This window comes from Oscarella lobularis, chromosome 14 (assembly GCF_947507565.1).
Source record: "Oscarella lobularis chromosome 14, ooOscLobu1.1, whole genome shotgun sequence".
Lineage (NCBI taxonomy): Eukaryota > Metazoa > Porifera > Homoscleromorpha > Homosclerophorida > Oscarellidae > Oscarella > Oscarella lobularis.
In genome coordinates this window covers 2,462,005-2,481,106 of record NC_089188.1, presented here as the reverse complement: position 1 = coordinate 2,481,106, position 19,102 = coordinate 2,462,005, and the positions used below count along the sequence as shown (strand labels likewise).

Below are 19,102 nucleotides of genomic sequence, written 5' to 3'. Positions count from 1 at the left end.
AGCGCGACAGGGACATTCGAATTTATACGGGAACGAGAGCGATTGACCTCATCCCTTCTATTCTCTTCTCTTCTCTAAAAGCAGAAAATGACGACGTCGGCAGACTTTGGAAATCCATTGCGAAAGTTCAAACTGGTCTTTCTTGGAGAACAGAGCGGTAAAAGCGGAACAATCGCGTCGCGAAAACGAAAATCGTATTTCTAGTCGGAAAAACGTCGCTTATCACGCGATTCATGTACGACAGCTTCGACAACACATACCAAGTAAGACATCCCGACCCCGCAACACGCTCCTTTGGCCTCGAATAAGGCAAAAAACCCTCAGGCAACGATCGGCATCGATTTCCTCTCGAAAACGATGTATCTCGAAGACAGAACCGTAAGCAAAAGCACATCGCTCTTTCTAAATAGCTTCGAGAGTCTTTTGGGGGCGTACACTACAGGTTCGACTCCAATTGTGGGATACGGCCGGACAGGAGAGATTTCGAAGTCTCATACCTAGTTACATACGCGATTCGACTGTGGCCGTAGTCGTTTATGACATCACCAGTAATTAATTCGTCGAAAAAAGTCCTAGGAGATCTTTTGTGATTTTCCTTTGCCTATAGATGCCAATTCGTTCAATCAGACGAATAAATGGATTGATGACGTCAGAACTGAACGTGGCAATGACGTCATAATAATGCTAGTTGGAAATAAGACCGATTTGGCTGACAAACGGTTCGTAATTCTCTTGCCTTTGCATGGTTGTCATGGTGATTTTCAGACAAGTTTCTATGGACGACGGGGAGAAGAAAGCCAAAGATCTCAATGTCATGTTCATTGAAACGAGCGCCAAATCCGGCTACAATGTCAAACAAGTAATAATCAATAATAATAATAATTGATAATTATTTATTTTTTGTTTAGCTATTCAGACGAGTCGCTGCTGCTTTACCTGGAATGGAAAACTCGCCCGAAACAAAGAGAGACGACGAAATTGTGATTCCTCAAGACACGCCCCCACAGCCTCAACAGTCTTCGTGTTGGTGTTAGGAAAAGAACGTCTTCCTTTTTCCTCGTACTGTAGCTGCTGTACAATACGAGCACGGTACCGATAATTTGACTTTTACATCCCCGCCGCGAAGAAGAAGAATAATAAAATCGAATCGAAAGGCCCGTATATGACGACGACGACGAGAATGCTTCGCTTCGTTTTTACGCGTCGTTTTCTATCGTCGGCGCCCGTCGCTCTCAGTCCGACCGAATTTCGTCGATTCGCACTCGAAAGCGTCGAGAAAATCAACCACAATTCGTTCGTCTACAAATTTCGTCTTCCGACGCGCGACCACGTGCTCGGCTTGAACGTGGCGAGCGCTCTCGTCGTCAGAGCACCCATCGGAGCGAATGGTAACGGTGAGAGCTCAAGGGAGCGTTCGCGAGGGCGAAACGGTTGGAATTGATGCAGGAGAGGACGTTATTCGTCCGTACACGCCCATCACGCTCAACGACGCGAAAGGACACTTCGAATTGCTCGTCAAAGCCTATTCGCAGGGCGTCGTCAGTCGTTTTATGGCCGATCTTGCGCCCGGCGACTCGCTCGAGTTTCGGGGCCCCATACCGAAGCTTCAAATTGCGCCCAACATGAAAAAACGAATAGGGATGATTGCCGGCGGGACGGGTATTTTAATTAATTAGCTCACGTGATATTTATATATATCGAATCTCTGCAGGTTTGACGCCCATGTTGCAAGTTGCACAAGAATTGCTCAGGATCCCGGATGATCACACGGAACTGACTCTGCTCTTCGGTAATATTAGCGAAGATGATATTCTACTTCGAGAAAGATTAGATTCGCTTGCTCGTAATTCGAATTCGAGACTGCGCGTTCATTATGTTCTCGAAAAGCCGCCTGACGGATGGAAAGGGGACGTTGGACGAATTTCGACTCACGTGATTCGTCGACGAATGCCTGAGCCTAGCGACGAAAATCTCATTCTCGTTTGCGGTCCTCCGGCTATGATGACTGCCATTTGCGGAACGAAAACAGATCCCGATATCTTAGGAGTGCTAAAAGAGCTAGATTATACAATGGACATGGTGTACAGATTCTAGAGTACATAATGATTTGAGTTCTTAGCGCACGTTAGATCTCGCTAAATCGCCGCAGATACTGTCTTTTTTATGGGCTTCTGGGAAAGTTATAAAAGACTTACGAAAGGACAGCGCTTAGCAGTTGGATTCGTAGGAATTTCAATAGGACTTTTGGGTCCGAAATCGATGGAGTACCTCAGGACGACGTTTCTCGACAAATCAGCCGGGTCATCGAACTCAAAAGAGTGACGATCATCAAAACTAAAACGAGCAAACGACGCTAACAGCTTAAAGCAAAGAAAGAGCATAAAATGCAAGAATCCTAACGCACGCTATACCGTGACGCTGCCTGGGCGTTTCCTTGCGTCAATTTTGTAAAGTCGGATTAGTTTCTAAGAAAAAAATAAAACAATAGAAATATATTGAGTAAATCATACCTTTAATTTTTTGAACGTACGCCATACATTCGTCTTCGCTGCTATCAATGCTCGGAACTTTGACTGGATTTCCAACTTGATTTAGCTCGTAATTCTCCACTTTCATAATGAGCCTGTGCAATCGCTCCCAATCTTCCTCGCACGGCAATCGAATCGTCGTCCTCTGCTTGTAGAGATCAGGAATGAATTGAGCTTTGCTATTCTCCAATAGAATAGGAATAATAACATCGTTTCCTTCTCGCTTTGCTCCGAATTCCCATCCGTTTAAAATAACCGCCGCCTGACGAATTAGAATATCGCAGTGGTGCAGGGCGGGCGTCTGCCTCTCCCATGCAGATTTGAGATGAGAATTGCATAGAAGCAAAATTGCATCCGCCTCATTTAATTTCTTGATTAACCAATCAGTGATTCCTTTCGCCATGTCGACCATTTCGAATTCAGAGGACGTACAATTGATGCCAAGATCTCGGAGATGATAAAGAATTCGTCTGGCATATGCACATTCCGCATTTGGTAAAGTGTGATAAATAAAAAAGGCTTTTGGATGCTCTTTCTCCATTTTGCTCCAAAGATCCTTTTCGCTATCTTGGCTCCGCATCTTGTTCGTCTCAGCCATCACTTGGGGATATGCAACGCTTATAAATTCATCAACAAGCGGTGGCGGCTCTTTCTTGGGGGAGTCCTCTGTCAAAAAACCGCCGTCTCACTCATTTTTCAGCTCAATTTTATAAGAAACTTACTTGCATTGCTTTCACGACGCCAGCAGAATTTGACAAGCACCGCATTAAAAACGACAATAATGATGAACAAAACGCAGAAACTGGTCACAATAAATTTGACACTCCCAGAAAACGTTGTTGTAGACGGAGAACCAGTCGCTGGAGACGCAACACTAGCTGACACATTAACATCATCCTCACTCGCAAATAGAGACTCAGATGGTGGTGAAGTCGTTTCTGAGTCCAAATCACAGTATCCCTCATAACCTAGCAAAGCAAACAGGTTATAGAGATTTTTATTTATTTATTTAGAATGACTTACTTGCTGAGAGATAACTTTTCCAAGAAGTCAACGCGATAGTACTCCTGTCAATGGGGAACAACTAAAAACGGTGTTGTTTTAGCTAGACAGCACTTTAATTAATAAAATAGTTGCTTCCTTACCACGTACTCGAAACAGACATACTCATTTTTATTTTTGGGCAGTTTGAAAACGTACGACTTCTACAAATACAAATTCATATGCATAAAAGAGCTCTAAGTCTTTTGACTCTTTTCACTACCTCTTTATGCCCCGTTGTATACTTTGTAAAAAACAATGGCCCTTGAGGAACAAAGTGAGTCTTATTTAGTATCATAAGCCCAACAGGCCCGCCATCATAAGGCCTGATAGCAGTAAAAGTTATTGAAATAACATCCCCATCGTCGTCATCAACAATACTGTCAAAAACTGCAAGAAATAAGTCTGGATAGTCTACTGTATACAGGACAACTTAGTCATACCTGGAGGTGGTGTTGTAGGAGATTGGAGACGCGAAGTCTCTGATGGTACGAAGGTCCTTCCTCCGATCTATAATTAAATAAACACAGTGACCTTTCTAATTGACCGCGAAGCCCCTCCCAGACGCGAGTGTCCATTGCGCGATCGAAAGTGAGAAATAAACCCTCTGTCTTTAGCTTATAGAGAAGATGGCTAAATGGGACGTAAAGCCAAGGGAAAGTGAGCGCTTTTGTCGCCTGATCGCTATGACACGGAAGTAAGCCGACACCCCTTTCGAGAGATCAGGTTGCGTTGCGAGATCCATCTCCCGTTTTCCCATGGAGTTGAATAAAGTACTTACTTACCTTGAGAAAAAGCAGACACGCGCTCGCGACAAATAGAGCGAGATCCGGTGCACCAGACGATCCCATTTTCTATTCTGCCTATTCCCGGATCGATACTCCGCTGAAACCTTAGTACAGCACTACGACAACATTGGCTCACGTTCGAAAACCTCAAAAGGGGGCCCCTCTTCCGCTCTCTCTAAACGATCTAAATTTCGCTGGGAGAATCTTCGAATCGTTTTTGGTGTTCGTGCCTCTTCTATGCTTCTTTTGAGCGTCGCTTCGCATCGATTTGCTCCTTCTAGAACGACCAATTGCGTTGGTTTCCCCGAAAGAGGCCAACTTCCACGATTACCTTACTAGATTCCTCAGAGCGTCTTCCAATCGGTTCCGTGCTTCTCTAAGGTCATTTTCGTGCAGAAAAGTAACAAAGCACTGCTAGAATTGGACCGAATCCTCGATCAGGAAGCGAATCATCCAGTTCCTGAAAAATAAAAAACATAGAGAGCTATTCGGTCCATTCCTACGCATTATTAGGAGGCGCCAAGACGCCAAGAAGCCGATCGAAGCTCGGGCTTTCGTCTTCGACCGCTTTTCGGGGGTTTCTGGGCGGCGAACGACGGAAAATGTCGAAAGGGGGTCTCGCTTCGTTTTTCGGTCTCTTCGCTTACTTGTTGTGTCGTTCTGCGTCGTCGTGTTTCGTCAGCGACGCAAGGCGCGTCGAAGAAGTGCCACTTTCGTCGCGACAAATAGTTCTATTCGATTTCCGCGCGCGTGATCGCCGATCTGCGCGCATGTCCGCGCGAAAACGAATGATAAAACAACAACGAAGAAGTGTACAGCCTCACGTTCAGATCGTCGCCTGTTACAGAGACTCTACGGTACATCAAGATCGTAATTCGCCATCTTGATTTTCGCCATTTTAGGGGTGTGGTCGATGATTCATGCTCGAAAATAACGGTAATCAACCGGAAATACCGGTAATCAACCGGCATGACGTGACCAAAACTGGTTTTTCCTAATTGGCGGACCAATCAGAGCCCTGGGCGGAGCCAACAGCCGACCAATCAGCGCGCACGGCCCGGCAGCCTATATAAAGGCGTGCACAGCCGAGTTCCCGTCAGTTGCGGCTGAGGGTAGGAGCGTCGTGGTTGCATTGCACTGCGGCTTGGCCCATTGAGGACTGGCTCGGGAGATTTGGCAGAAGACACCGCTTTGGATAGTTGACTCAGCGTGGCCCACGGTTTATCTAACCGTGCCGGAGCCCGTAGGCAGGGCGATGGGGGCTTCGGCCTTGGTACGCGCACTGGGATATAAAGATCGCCACGGTCTTATTGTTGCCAATAAGCACGATCCACGTTAGGCTCGAGTGGGTACGGCTTAGAGGGGGTGTTCATAAATGGCCTGGTTGCCGGCACTTATCTCACCCGATGGCACGATTAGACCACGGATGATCTGGCCCAGGAGGCTTCGATCCACTGCATTGCACCGTCTTCCTTGCCAACTCCTACAAACAGTGGCCAGCTCCCTCTCCTACTTCACAAGCCCTAAGGTGGGGCAGTCGCGCTGCCACGACCACCACCTCATGGGTTAGATGTCAGAGTGGTACCACCGCGCCGGGGGGGTCGGTACAAGGGGCCGATTCATGCGTCCAGGCGGGTACTGCTTGAAGAGGCCAATGAAGCCAAGTACTTCCCTCAAATTTTGGAACCGGGTGGCCATCGCTTTGCGGTGGCTGCCTTGGGCTACGAAGCGTCCGAACCTCCTCGTTGGTGTAGCCTGGGTTGCGCTAATACGGACGCATTAACAAATGGTACGTACACAGATTTCTTGACAGAAACTAAAGCAATTTTTTAAGTTGAATCAACGATGAACGCGATGACGGTGAAGAAACCTTTTTTTGGCCAGATAGGATTTTTCAGTATAGTAGCGCTGCATGACTTCATTTTTAGACTCGTGTTTTTACCTTTAACATCTACGTGGAATTTCTTTCTAAACGCAATAAATTTACTAACACAACATTCGAGTCACAAATTCGCGTTTTTACGAAAAACGATTATTTGACAGATAGCTAACTTCCTTTTTTTCAGTGCTGGAACGAAATGGAGATGATCGAAGACGCTGAAGAAATTATTCAACATCGGCTCAATCGTGGAGATCGCATCAATCGAAGAAAACGGAAACGAACGACCTTTTTTGTAGCTTGTACGTAGTTTTTTATAGTCCAAATAAACGTGCTTCGATTCGCCACAATGCGCGTTGCTGCTAGAGCCTCCTTCAGAGCGACGTACAAGCTAAGATCGGTCTCTGCAAAAAAATCCAGCGCTCCCAGTCCCGGATACGAGAAAAATCGCTACCCAAAGACCTTAGTATTTACTATTAAAAATCAATCGCAACTACAAACAAATAAGAATAAATTTATCAACAACGGGTCGATCTAACTATAATCGCCGTAGCGACCGTGTCAATTCAAATCAGCCCTTTCTTTTTCATTATCAAATTTCGTTTCCATTCGGGAAGAGCGGCCAGCCGCTCTTGCTCTTCTTTCTCCTGTCGCGACTTCTCCTCGGCGGGCGCGTTGGCTAGAGCGGCCTTTCGCTCTTTCTCCTCCAAGATTTTCCGCTTCCACGCGGGCACGCCTTCATACTTTGCATTTTTCGTCTCATCCTCCTGCACTTTCAATTCGTCCTGTATCTTCGCCGCGAGTTTGCGTTTCTCTAACATATTCCGCTTCCACAAGGGAACGTCAGAAGAGCCTGAGAAAAAACGTTGAAAAAATATCCAAATCTGACCACTAAGGAATCTAACCTGAGGCGGCGGAGGCGGCACTCGATTTTTCGTTTGTTCCTCGAACTGGTTTGGGGCTGACTGCCGGTGGCGGCGGTTTAGGCGTCGCTCCACTCCTTGCCGTCCCGTTGGGAACGGAAAGTGTCGTCACCGGCGGAGGCGGCGGCGGAAAGGAATCGCTATCTGTCTCGTCATCCGCTACGTTATCGTCTACGATAAAATTACTGATAACCGGTCGTTTTTTCTGCGTGATTGAGAAGCTTACGTCTCATCATGCTCTTTCGTATTTTCGGGCTTTTCTTCAATTTCACGCCACCGGATATTTCAGCAATCAAATCCGAAGAAACATCTCCATTCTTAGGCTTCGGATCCCCTACGAAAAAAAACTCATTATATATAGACAATGATTCGAGTTGTACGCATCAACTCACCAGAATCAGCTTTTTTCAACTTAGCGTTCATTATACCGGCCAGAAAAGCTCCAGGGGAAGCCGGCGCAGATGATTTTCGTCCCCGTCCACCAGAGCCAATAGGCGGCGGCGGCGGTGGTGCCGGTATTCCAGGAGCGCCAGGCGGCGGCGGCGGCGGCGGTGGTGCTGGTATTCCAGAGACGCTAGGTGACGGAGGCGGTCTAAAAATCGGAACACCTCCACCAATAGGAGGCAGAGGAGGCGGAGGTGGAGGCATAGGAGGTGGAGGATCACCGGAGGCAAGGAGAAGAGTTGGTGGCGGCGGCGGCGGCGGTGGAGGAGGAAACGGCGCCGCCTGTTGTTGGGCTGAAACCGGCGGAGGAGGTGGAGGAGGCGGCGGGGGAGGCGGAGGGGGAAGCGTTGCACCGGGTGGAGGAGTCGTTTCATTGGGTTCCAAAGCCCATTTGGGTGTGCCAGGGAGACCAGGAACGGACTGCGGCCTCAACAGCGGTGGCGGTGGCGGTGGCGGCGGCGGCGGAGGAGGAGGAGGAGGAGAAAATGCCACATATCCTTCGTTCTCAGGAGGAGACGTCTTTTGCGTCATTTCAACGTAGACTTGCTCTTGCGCGGGAGGCGGCATTTTAGAAAGGGCTGCATAATGACCGGCACTCTCATCATTCGCTGATGCCGTCGCAGACGTAACATCATCATAAATATTCTCCTCAAAGACGACGGCGGCGTCGGCGACGTCGTAAAGACTCTCAACCGGCGGATACTTAGTAGAAGAAGCTTCATCATAAATATCTTCGGAAGGCGGCGGCGGAGGCGGCGGCTCTGACGGCGGCGGTCCTAATCCAGGAAGAAAAGGCGAAGCGACGTCTTGAATAGGCGGAGGAGGCGGCGGTAGAGGCGCGGAACTGAGAGACGCGGGTATTGAAGCTGGTGGAGGCGGCGGAGGAAATAAGTCAAGTTGAAGGCTGGGATCACGTGGAAGTAAAGGTGGAGGCGAGCCGTCAGTTGTCGTATCGTTCTTGGGGGGTCGAGGAGGTGGAGCTGCCGCCGCTTGTTCAGCCAATTCCCTACGAAAAAACAAAGATAATTCGATTTTTTTGTGAGGAGCGACTTTGGTTTACCTTTCTCGCTCTTCCTTTAGCTTCTCCTCTTCCTCTTTCCTTCGTCGTTCCTCCTCTTCTATTCTCCGTCGTTCTTCCTCTTCAACTCGTTTCTCTTCCTCTTCTCTTTTGCGTTTCTCTTCTTCCTGCTGCTGTCTGATTTCCTCCTCGTGTCTCAACTGATCTGCTTCCTGATAGAACGCACTCTTGTCCCAAAACTCTTTCCCCAGCTGATACGAATCGAGAAGAAACGATCTCACAGTCGCCGCTTCTTTCGCTTTCATCTCAAGAAGCTTTCGATACGTCTCACGAGCTAAAAACCCTCGCACAACTAAAAAAACCCGATTAATTAATTAATTAATTAATTGCGAAGAAATCGTTTCAAAAACAAAAACCTACTTCGTTGAGAAACGACGATTTTCTTCAAAACGACGTCACTCAACACAGCCAAACTCTCCGTGTGAAAATATTTAAGAAAAACCTTACTCTTTCCCAACTAAAAAAGAATCTTCACCTAACCCCCGAAATTCTAATTAAATATAATTTCTAACCTGCCATCCTTCGAGAGAAGCATAATTCAAAATTGCTCGACTTTGCTCACGATCTGACACCTTCTCGCTCCCCACAACAAATTTTTTCAATGTCCTGTATCGCGTGAGAAATTGCTCGAACGTCAGTCGCGTTGGATAGCCGAGTTTTCGAATACGAGTCGTTTCCAAGACGCCCGTATATCGGAGTTGAGTCAAAATGTATTCCGTTGTGAGAGCGTTTGCTTCCTTGCGCGCGTTAGGCTTGAGACAGCGAATAAAATGAGGGGTACACGAGCGAATTTTTTCGACTAATTCTCCAAGGGAATTCTAAGACTCAAACATAAAAAAGATTAAATATTTTTCTATTTATTTATTTACCCGGAAATGAGAAGCAACTGTGAGAGGATTTCTCATTGTCGATGTCCCGCCACTTCCGGCAGCGTGACGCGTGGCTCCCCTGCGACTCTTCGACTGAAAAAAACCCCTTTTATATAAAAAACGCATTTTTAGCGCGCGCGGGTTTACGTACCTGATTATTATCAACGGCTTTTTTCTTGAAGAAAGAAAATGGTGACGGTGAGCGCGTGGATCGACGCGATTGTTTCTGTTTTGCGCTCGGAGCGAGACTTCCGGTTCGGCTGATACGCGCTTGGAACATTTCTCGAACGAGAAAGCATCCACTCGCTAATAAAGAAGCATTTTTATATCATTTCATTCACTAATTAGTGCTTGGCTACTTTTCATTGTTAAAGCTAATCCGGCTGGCAACGTGTCGCGATTTTTGTCCAGATACCCTTTCAAATTGTAATGAACCTGAGACAACGATTATTTCTCTATAAGAAAATCTTTTCTTCTTACTCTTCCGGCGTAGTGGACGATTCCAAACGAGGCTCCGCCGTCTCTCGGGGTCAGATAAAGACTTCGCGTGCTCTTTCCGTGCGTTTTGTGGCACTTTGTGCCAAACGAAGAATCGGAGGCGCGAGGAAATTTGCTCTCCTCATCGAGAAGGGCCAATAGTCCATTATGTTTCTAAGAAATACGCGATTTGTTCAGTGGTTAGGAAACACCCACTAGCGACGTCCAAATATGGTCAATGATGTCACAAAGGCAAGTGACCAATCAAGAGACGAGCTCTCACGTTACGTTACGTCACATCGCGTGTGTGAATTAGCCTTAGATTTTTGACTTACCCCGAGAAAGAGATCCAAGACGGGTTGATTGCTGGCAAATTCAATTGTCTGCATAAACGTAATGCCTTCTTTATCGCACTCTTCCTACAATTGGCTGTCAATAGAATGACGTCACATCGCGCGATAGAGCTTACTTTTTCCAAAGCAAAAACGTGTTCGTTGAAGTAGTGCTGAAGTTGCTCATTGGCCAAATTGATGCACATCTGTTCAAAGCTGTTATTTTCAAAATTCTCGAAACCAAAAATGTCCAAAATCCCAATTTCGAGAATATTTTCAATTTGACTAAAGAAATCAATCAATCAATCAATAATATATAGGATCCTATATAGATACCAGTCTTCCGGTTCCTGCAATAAATGGTTAATACTATTTACAATCCATCCAAAGAGACGACCATATATGGCCTTAGCCAAAGCATCTCGACAATCATTCGCCTGAACAACATTCCTCTTTCTTATAATTTGCTCCCCTTTAATTAAAAATAAATAATTAATATAATAATTATTAATTTCCCATCCTTGCCTCGCGTGACTGTCGCTTCGCTGACAAGTGACTGCCCCAATTCAAGGGGACTCACATTGAGAAGTTTTCCGATAACAGTCATATCTGTATCATCAGTTAATTGAGCATTATCGCCTGTCTGATCCGCTGAAGCGAAGCCCAAATTAGCAACGTGCATTACTGCAGACAAAAGTGCCAAAAGATTATTTTCATCCTATCATACAAGAAGAACCCAATACGTCTAAATAAATAAATAAATAATATTTCTTTACATCGGCTGTGAATCCAATTGCATGAAGTGACGTTCTGACGTCATCCAAATTCTCAAAGTCTGTTTGGCTGTCCCATTTGGTATTTGAGAGGCATCTAAAACGATCCAGCCAATGGCAATCTGCGTCTATATAACACGTGATCTTCTTACCTATATTTCGACGCTTCTTTGAAAAAATATTTGTTTTTTTCATCAGGCGAGAGACCGCCTAACATGTAGTAGAAGATGTGGAAATTTCTCTCGCCAGTTCCTTGGAAAACGACGCGAGATTTTTCCAACAGATATTCCTTCATTCGTGCTTTAGGAAAAAAAATATTGTAGATTCAGAAAATAATGAATCTTTCTCGTTCTCACCTCCCAAAACGGTTCCATTTGGAGAGAAACGCAATTCGAGATATTTTCCAAAGCGACTGCTATTGTCATTCATAACTGTAGCTGCGTTACCGAACGCTTCCAATACGGGGCCCACCTACGGGGGTTTTAGATTTCCCCGGCGGGAAAAAATCACGTGAACACTAACTTGTCGGATTTTCTGATTGAGCCCGGTTTCTTCGCTTCTGACGCGTCCGAGCAAATGCTGAAGAAGAAATTTCGAAGATTCGGTTTTTCCGGCGCCACTTTCGCCGCTGATAACGCAGCATTGCGATCGTTGTTCGGCGAGCATCGCTTGAAACGCTTTCTCGGCGACGGCGAATACGTGCGGAGCCATGGACGTACGACGCGCCAAGTCGCGATAAGCGCGACTCGTCTAAAAAAAACAGAAACGAGTTCGCGGAAGCTCCGCGAACGCTCTAATCGAATCTTACCCCAGCAGTGTAGTAGGGAAGTCGTTTGAATGGATTGACGGCCACAAGAATATCACCGACATACGTCTAAAGAGATTCGATGAATGAATAGCGTCGAGAATGGCCCGGATGGAGTTCTAATCTCGCAGCGTTGCGCGCGCGGGTGCTTACGTAGATCTGATCCTTTACGTAGCGCGCGTGGAGCTCGTGAAGTAGAATGTCTTCGTTGAGATCGGGCAACGAAGCGAGATCGTCGTTAGCGTTTATAGGCAGAGCGTGAACCTAGAGCCGTTTAATTAATAATTCAATTAGTCGATCGATATCTCACAGTCATGTCTTCTTTCTTGAGATGTTCGACGGCCGCATCCGACGCGATTTCTCGTTCTTGATCTTCGACGATTTCTTGACTGACGAGACTGGTCAGCGTTTCGAACTCGAACAGTTCCTCTTGTTTGGACAACGAGCCACGCCTCCTAGAATAGAGAACAGACGGGGCTTTTGTTTCGCGGTCTTTTTTTCTCTTTTTCTTACGGCGATCTCGTGTACGTTCGCGCTTGATTGAAATCGTCGTAGATGTCCTTTTCTTCGTCGGGCGTTTGAGGCTCGACTGTCGTCATATCGACCTCCTTTTCGGCTTTACGCAACATTTCTTGTATCGCATCCGAATCGGTGAGTTCTTCGAAAAATGACGTCACGTAAGCAAGGAGAAAAGGAGAATTACAGACCGAGCGGCGTTAATCCGGCGTTCGTAGGAACGTGAGGATTAGCTCCACGTTTCAAAAGCATTTTCACCATTCTCGCCTAAAAGAACCAATAAATAAATACGTACTAAGTAGAAACAACGTACCTGATTCCACTTGGCTGCCACGTGAAGCGGAGTCCAACCCAGATCGTCTATAGCGTTGACTTTGATTGTTTTTTGCTCTAGCAACAGCTGCGAAACGGCTTTATATCCGTTCGCGGCGGCTATGTGTAGCTATAGACAAACAAAAGACGTCCAATAGAAGAAGAGGGGGGACTGTTTATTCTTACGGCGGTTGCTCCCGCTTCGTTCGGCTGATTGACGTCGTCGCCCGCGTCGACTCGTTCGCGCACTTCGACAAGCATCGATTTCGACGAAGCCATTCGCAGCATTTTCATATCGCTACGATCGCAACCTGAGAGAAAAGGGGTCAATACGCGCGCGCGCGACACGTGAGAGGCACGCGCGCACCGCCGCGGCGTAATTTTCGATCTTTCATATTATCGAATATAATAAATAGGGACGAAGGGAGAATCGCGTTTTTTGTCGCCCCCCGGATCCTGTTGGAAGGAAGTGAGCGAGTGATGTGGCCGGCTCTCGCTTAGCGGGTGAGTATTTGTGTACAGTAGCGCGGCAAGGTTACTTCCCTCAAAGCCACAAAAAAGAGCCCACCCATGGAAGTGCGCGCGTATGCACAGGCCGCCACAACCACCGCCACAAGCGGCTTTTTTTTCTCCGAGTTCTAATTGACCGGATAGACAGGGGAAGCCAGCGGAAGTATCTATCTCATCAAAGGGGGTGGAATTTTAAATTTTACCTTTGGATATCATGTAATTCAATATTAATTCTTTCGTTCGATCGCCGGCGTGATCGACGGCGAAATTCCCGTCGACGTCGAGGATCGTCGGATTGGCGTCGGCCTAAAAAATTCGAATTCGCTAATTAGAAAATAAATAATCGAATTATACCCCGATCAAAACGTGAACGACGTCCACGTGATCATTAGAAGCGGCGACGTGGAGGGGCGTCCACCAATCAGCATCGAGAGCGTCGACATTGGCATTTCGACCAATGAGAAGACGCGCTCCAGCAGGAAAATCAACAATAGCGCACTAGAAAGAAAAACGTCTCATGGAAACGTATATTATGATTCTATCGCGTACCAAGTGAAGAAAAGACGAACCCGTTCCAATCGTCGTATTCACGTCGATTTCGTTATCTTCGAGAAGGCGTTCAACTGCACGCGAGAAAGCAAAACAAACGTCGTCACGCAATTTAATCAACGAGACCAATCGTCGTAAAAACGAGAGGTCTCTTTTCGCCTTTGTGTACATAGCGGCCCACCCCGGTTGCTTGGCCAATGGGGCTTAGAGACTATCTATCTCTCCTACCTTTGTCTGAGTCGTAGTTGGTCACTGCATCTTGGATGAGCTGTTCGTTTGGGAATTTTACTGTCTTCCCTTTGTCCGGCTTCGATTGCCGCGAGCGTTCGACGTCGTTTTCTTCTTTTTCGCGTTCGTAGTAGCGTTTGATTTGCTCTTGACGCATTCGCTTCACGATTTCCTTTCGTTTTTCGGCCGGTAAGGCCTCGAGGACCGACTGATCGATCTCCATCACGGTGAGAAGAGTGTGGAGGAATCTGTGACGTTTGCCACTCCTATATTCGCTGGACGGGGTCACGGCGCAGGCGTTGTCCGAACTTCCGCTGGACTTGTTTGGTTGCTAGCGTGACGTCACGATCACCACACACACGCCCAAGCGCGCCCGCCCAAGCCAAAGTGCTATAAATAGAGGCCATGAATATTCATCGTGCCGTATCCAGGCAAAATATGGCCGACAAAAAAAAAATAACAAGCAAGCACGGTCGATATCTATATTAGGCTTGACGTGGACGATCTAAATCGTCAGATGCAAAATGCCTCGGTAGCAATTCGGCGGCGGTCGTCGTTTCGTACTTCATATCGGGTGTCGTGAGAATGACAATCATGTCGGCTCCAAATTCGACTAAAAATTGTCTGCACGCACCGCACGGAGCGAGAAACTTGTCCTTCACGTCTCCAGCCACGGCGATCGCTTTGAAGCTGCGAATTCCTTCGCTGACTGCCTTTACAATGGCAGTTCTTTCCGCACAGATCGTCAAACCGTGCGAAGCGTTCTCTACGTTGCAGCCGGTCACAATGCGATCTCCTTCTTTTGACAGGAGAGCTGCTCCGACTCGAAAGCGACTGTACGGGCAATATGCCGCTTCCTTCGCTTGATGAGCGGCTCTAATCAGCTTCGCGTACGTGTCTTCGTCGAGCATTTGCGAAATACGTTGGTATCAACGTTTGAAAATGGCTGACGCGAAGAACGGAAAGGGAAAAGCGTCAAAAGAACCGCTTTTCAGTGTTAAAAAGTGGAACGCTGTTGCTATGTGGTCGTGGGACGTAGAATGCGATACGTGCGCGATATGTAAAGTGCATATCATGGGTGAGGCGCCCCTAAATAGGACTCACTCCGATCGACCGACTTTCGTTGTCATTTAGACGCTTGCCTTCGCTGCCAGTCAGAAAACAAGCAAGAAGAATGCGTCGGTAGGTGAAAAACGCATCGATTTGCCATCTAGTTACGTTATTTCCGATGATAGTGGTTTGGGGAGAATGCAATCATTCGTTTCACAACTGCTGCATGTCGCTGTGGGTCGTACAGAGCAACCGTTGCCCACTCTGCCAAGCCGATTGGATCGTCCAACGAATCGGAAGATAAATACAACAAATAGATTTTTTTTCGCCCTATTATTTACGCGATGCAGCGATAGAAATTGTATTCACAGTAAAAAGTGATTATAGACGGATGAGAGCGTACGCCGTACGCGCATCTTAAATTGTCTCTAGTAGTTCCAATGTTCAGACACTGCACACACGCTATGAACCATTAGCTACATCTATTATACGTTCCCACCGCCACTACTACATCCATCCGCTTTGGCACGTCGGGAAAAGGGCAAGGGTTTCCTTGTCGTATTCTTTTGGATTATTTCTGCAACTTTGGCTGAATGATCTAGAAGCTAGAGCAGGGGAAAAACGTCCCTAAAGGACGACTCTATCTATATATTATTATCACGTACTCCTTTGACTGCCAATTTGATGTCGGCCATCTGTTCGACGACGACTTTGCTGCGATCCACGTTGCCTTGTATCAATTCCTCCAGCAGCGCCACTTCGCTCTCTTCACTGGACGATAATCTCGCTTCTCCCTTCTCGCTCATATCCTTTTGAAAGTCCGACATGACGTCGCGCACTTCATCTTCGAGATTCGCCTAAAGAAGAGAAAATCCCCGCCGCGAACCCAAACGTCTTTGAAACCGTCAAACCAGATCGTCCAATTGGCGGCTATAACGAATTAATTTCCATCCAGCAATCTGCTTCATTATTCTCCTCTGCGAACATAGATCAGTCAAAGAGAGCTTCTTATCCTCTATAGAAGAGAAATAAGATATTATTTATTTATTTATTTATTTAGGCACGTGGTCTACCTCTTCTCTTCACATCCGAATAAGATATGAAATGATTATTGGGAGCTTTCATACGATAGGCCAATTGCGATCGTCTTCTATACATCCCATCTAAATCTAAAACAGATAAAAGGATCCCCCTTTCCCTGCGTGATTCCCCTTTCAAATTCCTACGTTCTGACGCTGTAGTTGTCACAGGTTTAGTCACAGCGACTCTACTAGTGTGATTTTGATTTTGAGCCGCCGCCGACGGCGATGATGCGGCGCTTCCATCATGATGATGATGGTGATGATGGTGATGATGATGATGATGGTGATGATGGTGGTGGTGATCCTCTTTGAGTTTCTTTGGACGCGGTGGCGGCGGAGCAGTTGACGGCTCCACGTCAAGTCTTTCAAGAGGAGGTGCCGTCGCCGTCGCCGTCGCCGTCGCCGTCGCCGCTGCCGCCGCCGCCGCCGTCACTAGAGGCACATTCTTTGCATATTGATCCTCAGTAGCAACACTAAAAGACACATATAAATAATATTTTATTTTTAATTAAAAACTCACATGAGCTGTTTGCGAGGTTTCTTTCTTGGAGATTCCACAGCGTTAACGTGCGTTGATGATGATGATGACGTTGTCATCGTCGTTGTTGCTGCTGCTGTATTGGATGGCGATGATGATGATGATACATGTGCCGAAGCTAGACTTGCCACAGACGGAATGACTGGTATACTAAAACGCTGTCCTGGCGTTTGAAGAATGACTGTGGGAGTGGCCATCAGAGGCTGGACTGTCGCCGTAGGCTTCACAATAGACGGATTACTTGAAGGAACAGGAAACGAATACGGAGCTCTTATAGCACTTGATGAGGAAAACTTGTCAAAAGGAAAACCGTCAAATCTACAGAAAAAATAATATTGATACATACATCTATGAGCGTTTTGTGTTTCTACCTCTTTTCTAAAATTGTATTGGCAAATTTGGCTTGCGCATTCTCTGGCGGACCGTCATATTTTCTATATTACGATTAGAATAATTTCTCTTTCTGAGTTCTTTTATTACCTTTTTGATAGAATGCGTGGTCGCGGAGACGCACTGGGACTCGTTTGAGATTGAGAACTGCCGCCGCCCACGCTTCCGGCCCCAATACTCCTACTTCCAATAGGACTTTGTGCTGACTGAGAAGGCTGAGAAGAAAGTGTCGTTAGAGGAGGAGGAGGAGGAGGCGGAGGAGGCGGAGGCGGAGGAAGAGACAGAGACTGACTGCCAGCGAAAATAGGAACTAAGGGAAAGAAGTCCTCTAATTAAAGAAGAAGAAGAAAGAAAAGTGTGTTTGCCTACTTGATGTCGCTACGTTTGAAATTGGCGTCATTCTCGGCGTCGTTGCTGTCGTCATGGTACCACCAACAAGAGCAGCAGCAGCAGGCATATCTAAAGAAATAAAAAAAAATACTCCAATAATGCCAACTGACTCACTGACACTTTTATATTTATACATACTCAATATAACGCCGTGCATTCCTGCGGGAGCAGCAGCTGCTATTTTTGAACCAATACCGGATGCTGCATCTACTGACCTATATAACAATGCATATAGAAATATCAAATAATCATTTTCAAAAAATTGGTACAAACTTGTTCTCTGTTTTGATTTCACCTAGAGACAAAGAAAGCGACGGATTTGATTGGCTAACAGATGGTGAAGACGCCTGGCAATAAATAACACAATTATAATATTAACAATAACACATTCTTTATGGTATTAACTATTTACTTTGCTGCTGGCTATCAACAATGAAGAAGAAGGAGGAGGAGGAGGAGGCTGTGATTTTGCAGATGGAATGACTCCTGATGAGAGAACATGAGAAGTAGATGACACCGTTATCATTCCAGCACTTCCACTTCCACTGCTAATTGGCTGAAATGATACAGTAGAAGAGGGAAAAGAAGTTGATTTTGGAACTGCCACTTTATCTGCTACTTGCGGCCGAATGATGACAGACGATGTTGATTTCAATTGGGATTTTGCTGTCATGGCACCACTAGAAGTAGTCACGTGAAACGCGCTGGTATCTGATTGATTAATGACGTCATTAGTTGTAGCGAAAATTTTTGTAGAAATAGAAGGAGGCGTGGCTTTTGTAGTAGAATCGTCAACAGGAGGTGCATAAGAAGGTAAATGAAAATGATTTGCTACATTGGCTGCTTTGGCTGGACCCCTTGGAATATGTCCCGGACGAAAAGCGCGTCCCTGAGCGACAACGGTGGCGGAAGTCGACCCAAACGGTCGAATTCCTTCGCCGCTACAGTTTTCATCGAAAGTTTTGATCGAAATTCGACCCAAATCAGACGTTCCTACATAGAGAGATTCGATGAATGAATAGCGTCGCGAATCGCCCGGATGGACTATAGTGCCACAGCGATTCGACCAATGAGCTATGGGCGTGTGAACGCGGAGACGCGTGGTCGTGGTGCGCCGCCGCCGCCGCGCGCGTTATCGTGCAATGATAGAAACGAAGTCGTCTTACCCAAATTCGTCGTCGCGATGTCGTTCGACGTCGATGGGTGAACGTGGCGAGACGATTCGCGATCGTCTGGACTCGTTTCGTTGGGCTGCACGAAAAAACGGGTCGTTCCCCGATGCGTTCGCCTTCGCTGCGCCGTCTCACCGTTTTATCGTGCGTCTCGGCCATCGGCGGAACAAAGGGAGTCTTCGGGGCGATTTCGTTGGCCTTCGGAGCGTCTGCTAACACTTGAGATTGTCCCTTTGATTTTCCGTGAAGTGCGCATGCGTTTCTTTCGCGAAACCGCTCGATCCGGGATCGTGAGCGCGACCTTGTCAACAAAAGAAAACGGGTGTTCTATTCTATTAGATTGAAAGCGTAACCTCCCGTCGCGTTGTTCATAGTGAAGGATCTCTCTAGTTCGAGGCGATGAGAGCAGAGGGCCCCCAGACCAGAGC

The 19,102-nt window shown here is 46.8% G+C and overlaps 6 protein-coding genes across 9 annotated transcripts; 3 read left to right on the top strand and 3 right to left on the bottom strand.

Annotated features, from left to right (window-relative positions):
• The first annotated feature begins 26 nt into the window (after positions 1–26).
• Positions 27–1,157, top strand: LOC136195198 (ras-related protein Rab-6A-like). Its single transcript, XM_065984479.1, has 7 exons — positions 27–157; positions 205–263; positions 325–378; positions 443–548; positions 608–719; positions 766–859; positions 909–1,157. Exons 1-7 carry the CDS (start codon positions 88–90, stop codon positions 1,032–1,034), a joined length of 621 nt encoding a protein of 206 aa, XP_065840551.1. The 5' UTR covers positions 27–87; the 3' UTR covers positions 1,035–1,157.
• A 2-nt stretch (positions 1,158–1,159) lies between these two features.
• On the top strand, positions 1,160–2,511 carry LOC136195195 (uncharacterized). Of its 2 annotated transcripts, none has more exons than XM_065984476.1 (3): positions 1,160–1,388; positions 1,447–1,659; positions 1,712–2,511. In XM_065984476.1, exons 1-3 carry the CDS (start codon positions 1,163–1,165, stop codon positions 2,092–2,094), a joined length of 822 nt encoding a protein of 273 aa, XP_065840548.1. In that variant the 5' UTR covers positions 1,160–1,162; the 3' UTR covers positions 2,095–2,511. The 2 variants fall into 2 exon arrangements, with proteins under 2 accessions (XP_065840548.1, XP_065840547.1); XM_065984475.1 differs by having other exon boundaries at positions 1,160–1,394.
• On the bottom strand, positions 2,297–5,033 carry LOC136195183 (uncharacterized). Of its 2 annotated transcripts, XM_065984458.1 has the most exons (11): positions 5,005–5,033; positions 4,689–4,817; positions 4,588–4,634; positions 4,355–4,532; positions 4,013–4,079; positions 3,793–3,959; positions 3,674–3,733; positions 3,552–3,612; positions 3,251–3,496; positions 2,511–3,194; positions 2,297–2,465 (listed from the first exon to the last, which is right to left on the bottom strand). In XM_065984458.1, the coding sequence occupies exons 4-11, from the start codon at positions 4,418–4,420 to the stop codon at positions 2,440–2,442; spliced, it is 1,377 nt and encodes a 458-aa protein (XP_065840530.1). In that variant the 5' UTR covers positions 4,421–4,532; positions 4,588–4,634; positions 4,689–4,817; positions 5,005–5,033; the 3' UTR covers positions 2,297–2,439. The 2 variants fall into 2 exon arrangements, with proteins under 2 accessions (XP_065840530.1, XP_065840529.1); XM_065984457.1 differs by having other exon boundaries at positions 4,355–4,634.
• Positions 5,034–6,683: 1,650 nt separating this feature from the next.
• On the bottom strand, positions 6,684–14,323 carry LOC136195062 (unconventional myosin-XVI-like). 2 transcript variants are annotated; one of them, XM_065984324.1, is made up of 30 exons: positions 14,053–14,323; positions 13,825–13,898; positions 13,630–13,773; positions 13,479–13,581; positions 12,952–13,076; positions 12,767–12,895; positions 12,645–12,720; positions 12,451–12,595; positions 12,248–12,392; positions 12,091–12,201; positions 11,941–12,006; positions 11,655–11,882; positions 11,489–11,603; positions 11,285–11,432; positions 11,136–11,229; positions 10,885–11,077; positions 10,696–10,831; positions 10,497–10,644; positions 10,363–10,446; positions 10,031–10,201; positions 9,910–9,985; positions 9,702–9,856; positions 9,551–9,643; positions 9,194–9,499; positions 9,042–9,138; positions 8,664–8,973; positions 7,552–8,609; positions 7,386–7,493; positions 7,142–7,330; positions 6,684–7,089 (listed from the first exon to the last, which is right to left on the bottom strand). In XM_065984324.1, the coding sequence occupies exons 1-30, from the start codon at positions 14,273–14,275 to the stop codon at positions 6,803–6,805; spliced, it is 5,337 nt and encodes a 1,778-aa protein (XP_065840396.1). In that variant the 5' UTR covers positions 14,276–14,323; the 3' UTR covers positions 6,684–6,802. The 2 variants fall into 2 exon arrangements, with proteins under 2 accessions (XP_065840396.1, XP_065840397.1); XM_065984325.1 differs by lacking the exons at positions 13,479–13,581; positions 13,630–13,773; positions 13,825–13,898; positions 14,053–14,323 and adding an exon at positions 13,133–13,252.
• Positions 14,324–14,660: 337 nt separating this feature from the next.
• On the top strand, positions 14,661–15,524 carry LOC136195240 (RING-box protein 2-like). The gene is made up of 3 exons (XM_065984531.1): positions 14,661–15,130; positions 15,187–15,234; positions 15,288–15,524. Exons 1-3 carry the CDS (start codon positions 14,995–14,997, stop codon positions 15,404–15,406), a joined length of 303 nt encoding a protein of 100 aa, XP_065840603.1. The 5' UTR covers positions 14,661–14,994; the 3' UTR covers positions 15,407–15,524.
• Positions 15,462–18,917, bottom strand: LOC136195239 (histone deacetylase complex subunit SAP130-like). The gene is made up of 14 exons (XM_065984530.1): positions 18,810–18,917; positions 18,669–18,753; positions 17,915–18,495; positions 17,776–17,849; positions 17,641–17,717; positions 17,482–17,571; positions 17,203–17,422; positions 17,094–17,156; positions 16,705–17,040; positions 16,329–16,657; positions 16,176–16,271; positions 16,014–16,117; positions 15,768–15,959; positions 15,462–15,707 (listed from the first exon to the last, which is right to left on the bottom strand). Exons 1-14 carry the CDS (start codon positions 18,831–18,833, stop codon positions 15,588–15,590), a joined length of 2,391 nt encoding a protein of 796 aa, XP_065840602.1. The 5' UTR covers positions 18,834–18,917; the 3' UTR covers positions 15,462–15,587.
• Positions 18,918–19,102: the final 185 nt, after the last annotated feature.